The following is an 8,488-nucleotide window of genomic DNA, read 5'->3' on the forward strand; positions in this document are numbered from 1 at the left end:
AGAAACCACCACCCCCCCCCCCCCCCACACACTTATACCAGCCAGCAGTTTTCCTCTTCAAGCTGCGTTTTACTCAGAGCTCCAGGTGGTGAGTACTGCACGTCAACGTTTCGCCTGTAAAAATATAATTATTTTACGTATAAAGCAGCAGACTTCGTGGTTCAGGTGTCGTGTTGGGTTCACGGACTGCCTCAGCCTCGGAAAAAAATAATTGGAAAGCAATTCAGCGACACTGTTGCACTTAGCTTGCGTCGTGTTCTTTGTTGGATACTAAACACGTTTTAATATGAAGGTGAAGGAAATAAAGGATTGTGTGACGTTGTTAACCCCTCAAAATTCAAAAGTCGTTTATTTTAATGGCTAAAAATGCTCGCCATTGGACTGTTATGACGCAAAAGCGCTGTTTTTGAGACTGTCTTTTGTTCTGAGACTCTTCTTCCTGTTGTTGGTTACCACAGACGAACAATGTGCTCCGCTGTCTTTGTTTTCACGATGCACACTTCTATGAGCTGTTTCTGTTTACCTGTTCAGCCTCACTTCATGTCGCTCCTGTGTACCCCCACACGGGGCTTTTATTCGTCTTTTTTGTTGTTTTCACATATTACACGACAGTTAAAATGATAGTTTGACCAGTTGTGAATGAAGCAGAAGGATGAGACAAAAAAGTCTTAATTGACGACTATCAACTACTAACTGCACGTTAAGGTCAGCTTTTTAACCATTTTGAGCAAATTAATTAAAAAATAAAATTTGTTTTTCCGCTTTTTAAAAATTAATTTGAAATGAGCAGACGATTAACAGGATGTCTGCTTTTTAATCAAAATAATTTATTCAATATAATTAAAATCTAATTGTCAATTTACATTTGAAATAAAAATTGAAAATACATTTAAAATAAAAAAGTTTTATTACATGTTGTTTACTAGATGAAAAGTAAGTTAGTGGGAAAAAAAAACTAAACTAGTTGTACTCCTGGTGTTGTTATTGTAATATTTGAAGTAAAATTCTGAATGCAAAACCAAGTCAAAATGTAAAAAAACCCAACAAAACACAGTACTGTACCCTAATTTGTCATCTGTTATAAACATTTCTGAACATTACCACAACAAAAGAGGGGGAGGGAACAGTGTATGTGTGTATCTCTTTATGTATGTGTGTGGAGAGGCAATGTACTGTACATGACCAGTGTTAATTTTACCAATGCTGATGATGTATTATGACACACTTTTCAGTCGTCTGTGTGTCAGTGTTCCTTTAAAGAATAAGAATGGACCAAACGCTGGTTCTTCTTAGTCAAGCAGAACATTTGTATCTCTGTCTTTGGTTGGAGGATATTCAATGACAAGTACAGATTTGTATTTGTAAAGGTGTGTGTCTGTGTGTTTGTGGAGCAGTCACGCTTTACATCACCACGGTGACTTCCTGTTGAGTTGCGGAAGCTCCTTTGTTTTCATGTCTCGCTGATAGTTTCTGTGCTGCTGCTGCTGTTCTTCCTGTTGCTGTGAGGAGACTCAGGTCCAGAGAAAGTCCAGCTCCAAACCCGAACACTCTATTCTTAGACTTCTGGTGACGGGCAGCTCCAGTTCACAGAGCACAACTGGAAACTTGCAGAGCTGCTGTGGGTCAGTGGCTTTGTTTTCTTTTGTTTGCACTCTGTTTTAGTGGAGATCCTTTGTCATGCGCTGTTGTCAGTGATGGTGACCGTCGACACTCTGGGAGATGCTGTACTAGACAGACCGTACTTATGTTATTAAGAGAAAGATGGTTGATTGACAAACTAGAAGCTTTTATTTTTTTCTGAATTTCTACAGCATTTTTCTTGAAATATAAAAATATTTTTTGACAATTTGATGTTAATGAGCACAACGCTTTTTTTTCTTAAGTTGTAGTGGATATTTCCACCATAGGAATGAGACATCGTGAATCCGCTTCATTTTAAGCATTACAACAATATGCAAAACAGCGGCCACTAGCGAGTAAAAGCAGTACTGCGTGTCATATTCCACTTCAACTGTTGCCCCCCTCCGCTCTGAGACTGAAGGCTATTGTGATTTGGCAAGAAGACAGAAACAAAAACTACAGTCATTCCCAGTGTTACACAGCTGAAAGCGGTGTAATGTAGAGGTTAAAGCACCGACGTGAATGCACACAACTGTGTTTTTAAAGTTCTAGATGTCAAAACTATTTGGTTCAGTCTGGAGAATTTGCGTGGCGCTTTGGCCCAGAGGCAATGTCTCTGTCATTGGTGTGGAACACCAGGGTTCACCTCCTGGGCAAGATCGAATCCTGGTTAGGGTGGTTGGTACCTTCCAGTGGACTCACAACCTGCAGCCAGTTTCATGATGGGCTGGTACGGTGCAGTGTGATTTGGGTGGCGGTCATGGAGACTGCTGCCCTGCGACCCGGTAACGGATAAGCGGATGAAAATGGATGGATGGATGGATGGAGAATCTGCGACAAGAGATCATGAGTGAATGTGTGTGTTTAAGTCAGTGTCACAGCCGCAGACAATTATCACAGATACACAACTATGTGACCAGAAGACACAAAGGGTGTTGTATTACCATTAATAGACTGTGTGGTGTAAAAAAATAAATGAGCAGAGTCAAGTTCTATTTGTTTAAGAGCTATATTGTTTATCAACCTGAAATATTGTATTTTTCAATTTCTTATCAAGAAAATTGAAAAAAATACAATAGCATAATTTCTTTACAGTTTTATTGACTGGGATTCAGCTAAAGAAAACTTTATTTTTCCATGGGGTAATTACTGAAAGTGACAGCTAACTTTTTTTTAATCTAAAATGTTTTTATATAAATTACAAACTATAAACAAACTATATAACTATAAACTATAATATAAAATATTAAATAAATATAAATCAAATTTTTTATGGAGCATCAACATAGTGATAAGAAAGTGTAAATCTACAGAATTACACAACAGAATGTTTGGGTGCCTGAGTTTTGGCGACAGCCTCTGCAGGTCAGTAGTGGTACTGTATTCACTGAACCAAAGTGAATCTCATTTTTGGTCCTTACAGTAAGTAGCAGCAGTGACAGACACTGTTTACTGAGAAAGGAGAAGATGTCTCTGCTGTCTAACTTGATTCAACAGAAGCAACAAGATCTCAGAGCACACCCTCGTTATTTGACTGTCATTTGCCTGTGGCTGTTGAAGTCGACAGACACATCACTTAAGTACACACGTGGACAAAATTGTTGGTACCCCTCAGTTAAAGAAGGGAAAACCCACAATTCTCACTGAAATCACTTGAAACTTACAAAAGTAACAATAAATAAAAATTTATTGAAAATTAAATAATCAAAATTAGCCATTACTTTTGAATTGTTGATTAACATAATTATTTAAAAAACCAAACTAATGAAATAGGGCTGGACAAAATTGATGGTACCCATAACTTAATATTTTGTTGCACAACCTTTTGAGGCAATCACTGCAATTAAACGATTTCTGTATTTGTCAATGAGCATTCTGCAGCTGTCAACAGGTATTTTGGCCCACTCCTCATGAGCAAACTGCTCCAGTTGTCTCAGGTTTGATGGGTGTCTTCTCCAAATGGCATGTTTCAGCTCCTTCCACAGATGTTCAATGGGATTCAGATCTGGGCTCATGGAAGGCCACTTTAGAATAGTCCAACGCTTTTCTCTCAGCCATTCTTGGGTGTTTTTGGCTGTGTGTTTTGGATCGTTGTCCTGTTGGAAGACCCATGACCTGCGACTGAGACCAAGCTTTCTGACACTAGGCAGCACATTTCTCTCCAGAATGCCTTGATAGTCTTCAGATTTCATTTTACCTTGCACACATTCAAGACACCCTGTGCCAGATGCAGCAAAACAGCCCCAAAACATTCCTGAGCCTCCTCCATGTTTCACCGTAGGGACAGTGTTCTTTTCTTCGTATGCTTGGTTTTTGAGTCTATGAACATAGAGTTGATGTGCCTTACCAAAAAGCTCCAGTTTGGTCTCATCTGTCCAAAGGACATCCTCCCAGAAGCTTTGTGGCTTGTCAACATGCATTTTTGCAAATTCCAGTCTCGCTTTTTTATGATTTTTTTTCAGCAGTGGTGTCCTCCTTGGTCGTCTCCCATGAAGTCCACTTTGGCTCAAACAACGACGAATGGTGCGATCTGACACTGATGTACCTTGGCCTTGGAGTTCACCTTTAATTTCTTTGGAGGTTGTTCTGGGCTCTTTGGATACAATTCGAACGATCCGTCTCTTCAATTTGTCATCAATTTTCCTCTTGCGGCCACGTCCAGGGAGGTTGGCTACTGTCCCATGGGTCTTGAACTTCTGAATAATATGAGGCACTGTTGTCACAGGAACTTCAAGCTGTTTAGAGATGGTCTTATAGCCTTTACCTTTAAGATGTTTGTCTATAATTTTTTTTCGTATGTCCTGGGACAATTCTCTCCTTCGCTTTCTGTTGTCCATGTTCAGTGTGGTACACACCTTTTCACCAAACAGCAGAGTGACTACTTGTCTACCTTTAAATAGGCAGACTGACTGATTATGAGTTTGGAAACACCTGTGATGTCAATTGAAGGACACACCTGAGTTAATCATGTCACTCTGGTCAAATAGTTTTCAATCTTTTATAGAGGTACCATCATTTTTGTCCAGGCCTGTTTCATTAGTTTGTTTTTTTAAATAATTATGTTAATCAACAATTCAAAAGTGATGGCTGATTTTGATTAATTTTTTAATTTTCAATAATTTTTTATTTATTGTTACTTTTGTAAGTTTCAAGTGATTTCAGTGAGAATTGTGGGTTTTCCCTTCTTTAACTGAGGGGTACCAACAATTTTGTCCACGTGTGTAATAGCTTGGATTAAAATCATTAGAGAAACTGAAGAATCTCATAAAATAAAATGGTATTAAAAACAACTTGATGATATAACTTGGTTTCATTCCTTTAGGAGAAAGCTGAACAAGCCAACCATTCATTCTCTAAAGGGTTTGTGATGTACCATAAACACACTGACTAAAGTCGACAGACACATCACTTAAGTAAACATAGCAAAACAACTATGTAATGATAACACCTCACTATCAAGTCTTTGGACCTGCTCCAGCCAAACACTGATCCAAACTTACAGTAAATGTTGATCTGTAGCGTTAGAAGGACTTGTTTAAGCAGTAAGCGAATACTTTTTTATTTCTGTTAAAATTTTCAATAATTTAATAAAGCGATACCTGGTGGAGTGAGTGGTCAGCAAGCTTGCCTTATAGCTAGAACATTACTGGTTTGGTCCCTGGTCTTTCTTGATGAAGTTTCAATGAGTTTATATGTTTATATTCATACCTGTTGGTGTTTCACAGCTGATCTTGAAGTAAAAATATGAAAGTCTGTATGTACAGTGAATGTAAAGTATTGTTAACTGTACTGTGTCTTGTATTGTCCATTTTAACATGAATGTCCTTCATTTCACACCTTATGGATTTTCATGTTGCAGTGGAGTTTAAAAGTTTAAATTTCCGACAGTGGATGAACCTGAGGCTGTAATCTGACATGCACTTTGTTTATGTAAAAGTAAATGTTAAGTAACTGTTTAGTGTGTCACTATCTGTAATCCTGGAGTTCAGGGAGTCCAGCGACGCGGCTCAAGTTATGGTCCTGGACGTCCATTACACCATGAAGTCTGATGTAAAAATCAAACTAAGGCCTTTAAATAAATGAGATGGTGACTTTATTTTTCTGTAGGCTTATTTTTAACCAAATTTTCTGGCAGGCTGCAGTCACACATTGGTGCTTGACCACAAATAAGTTATTGATTTTCATCCATTTTGAGTAAAGTGCTTAAAAAGTTAGTACAAAAGAAGTAAAAGAAGTGTCGTAAGAAGTTCTCAGAAAATACAGAGGAAGAGTATTTTATGTGGAACACGTGATTAAATCTGTTTTTTAGATTTATTATTGTTCTTATCTAAGGTGACTTAGAACCTTATCAAATCACACCAGAGGTATTTCCAGCGGTGCAGTGTGAAGCATGAGGGCAACTATGAAGGGCAGGTGGAGTCTGAAAGGATCGGTGCCTGGTCCAAATAACCAGAGACAGAGTTGCTTGTACATTAAATCACTGCTTAAAATATGTTTAGGCCCTGGACATGTTTTGGAAGAATGTTCTGTCAAGTTCCTCCTCTGACTCAGTGTAGGGAGATGTTGCCAATTCTGGCAAAGCAACCAGGGAGAGACCTTCATCCAGAGATGCTTAGCACAACATCCAATGGAAATGCCTTCTTATTTGGATGTGCCCTGTGATTGGTCCATCCTTCCTATCACAGGCAGGGTTTCCCAAAATATCCTGAACTTTGTTTCCAGAAATATCGTGAACATTTATGATGTTCTTGATGTATGTATTTTCTAGTGTGGCTGTGTATAAAATCTGAAAATATCAATTTTTTGTATTTTTTTTTATTTTATTTATTCGAATTTATTTTATATATTTATGTTTAATTATAATTGTATTTTTTGTTTATTTATTTATTTATTTATTTTCATCTATCCATCCATCCATTTTCAGCCGCTTATCCGTTACCGGGTCGCAGAGGCAGCAGTCGCCACTCAAATCACACTGCACCGTACCAACCCCCCCGCACCTTCCTGCGGGTGCTGAGTCCACTGGAAGGTACCAACCGCCCTAATCTTGCCCAGGAGGTGAATCCTGGGGTTCCACACCAATGACAGAGACATTTCTTCTGGGCCAAAGCGCCACTTATTGTTTTCAATTTTGTTCATTTTTTTTTTAAATTTTTCAACTCTTCATCTGATAATAAAGATGAGTGTCACTCCCCACGTTTACCTGTCGTTCACAGACTCAATTTTCTCCCGTGGTGTCTGTGTGGAGCCTGCCACACACCCACTCCACAACAACGACGGCTTTGGCTTGCATCTTCCAGTGTTTCTTCTGTCAGCAAGTCCAGCAGAGCTGCAACTCTTCCAGTGCCAGCCCTGACACCAGCGAGGAGCCCTGCCCCATTGACATGGTGAAGATGACCAAGTCTAAGACCTTCCAGGCTTACCTGCCAAGCTGCCATCGCACCTACAGCTGCATCCACTGCCGGGCACACCTGGCCAATCACGACGAGCTCATCTCAAAGGTACGACACTGTTAGGTTTATTCTAACATATGTGACGACAAAGTAACAACACAAAAGACGTCTGGATCTTTTACTTGCAAGGGGAGAGTGCAGCTTGCTCTGCTGGCAGCTTCCTCTTCAACTCCAAGTTGCTGCACCCTTCCTCTGCTCTTTTATTTAGTTTACAAAAGTATCAGATTAATTATCATGTGATCGTGTGTGAGTATGTGAATGGGTATGGAGTAAGAAGGTGGGTGTGAATGTGGGTGTGGCTGTGTCTGGTAATTTCTCCATCAGTCTTGAGCACACTAGATTATAATATGAGAAGCAAACAGTTTCTTAAAGTGACAGTACAGCATGAAGCAATGATAATAAATTAAATTCTTCCAACAGACACGCCCTACAACTAGTCACTTTGTTCTTCCTGCCGAGGCTAATTTAAATACCATCCCATAATCTCAGGTCTTTTGTCAGGTCAGGTACATTATTTCCCAAGTGTAATTTCTGTGTGGACCTATCACAGGCCAGCCAGTCAAAACAGTTGAATTTATAGATTATATAAAAGTTTAAATCCCAAAAAGATGGATAAAATAAGTCCAACAACAACAACAGTGGCAAACAGCCAGTCAGCCTACCAGAAACTAGGGAAAAAAGTCAAAGCATACCTGAAAGTTAGCCTTGAATTAGCTGTTTGATAGCCAAAACATAAGGCAAAAATACATTTGGTGAAGATTTTTGAAAGGAGGTCGAACGTGTCGCAGAAATGTATGAAAATGAGCCGAAATTTGGACAAAAGTTTATTATATTACAATCCAAAAATATCAAGAGTCTGAACAAAATATTTGTAGGAATTATTTTAACTAGTTGTTATACCATCTTCTTTTTCTTTCGGCTTTGTCCCTTTTTCAGGGGTTGCCACAGCAAATCATTGATTTCCATCTCTCCCTGTTCTCTGTATCTTATACTCTGACTCCAACTATCTGCATGTCCTCCCTCACTACATCCATATATCTCCTCTTTGGCCTTCCTCTCTTTCTCCTACCTGGTAGCTCCATCTCTAACATTCTTCTACCGATGTATCCACTGTCCCTCCTCTGCACATGTCCAAACCATCTCAATCTGGCTTCTCTAGCTTTTTCTCCAAACCTTCCTGTCTGTGTTGTCCCTCTAATGACCTCATTCCTGATCCTGTCCATTCTTGTCACTCCTAAAGAGAATCTTAGCATCTTTAACTCTGCCACCTCCAGCTCCGCCTCCTGTCTTCTGCCTATTGCTACTGTCTCTAAACCATACATCATGGCTGGTCTCACCACTGTCCTGTAAACCTTTCCCTTCACCTTAGCTGACACTCTTCTGTCACAGATCACTCCTGACACTTTTCTCCAGCT

At 39.3% G+C, this 8,488-nt stretch overlaps 1 protein-coding gene across 6 annotated transcripts in view; it reads left to right on the top strand.

Annotated features, from left to right (window-relative positions):
- Positions 1-7: 7 nt before the first annotated feature.
- Positions 8-8,488, top strand: part of LOC103396885 (protein yippee-like 1) — a 31,466-nt gene continuing 22,985 nt past the window's right edge. For 2 of the 6 annotated variants that reach the window (XR_003048751.1, XR_003048750.1), the window contains exon 1: positions 6,686-7,121. Coding sequence is in view for 4 of the 6 variants with exons in the window: in XM_025052674.1 (XP_024908442.1) it covers positions 7,005-7,121 (117 nt within the window). In the remaining 2 variants the exon portion in view is untranslated. The other 4 variants (XM_025052674.1, XM_025052676.1, XM_025052675.1 and 1 more) reach the window with 4 other exon arrangements.

Source organism: Cynoglossus semilaevis, chromosome W (assembly GCF_000523025.1).
Source record: "Cynoglossus semilaevis isolate Cse_v1.0 chromosome W, Cse_v1.0, whole genome shotgun sequence".
NCBI classification, from domain to species: Eukaryota; Metazoa; Chordata; class Actinopteri; order Pleuronectiformes; family Cynoglossidae; genus Cynoglossus; species Cynoglossus semilaevis.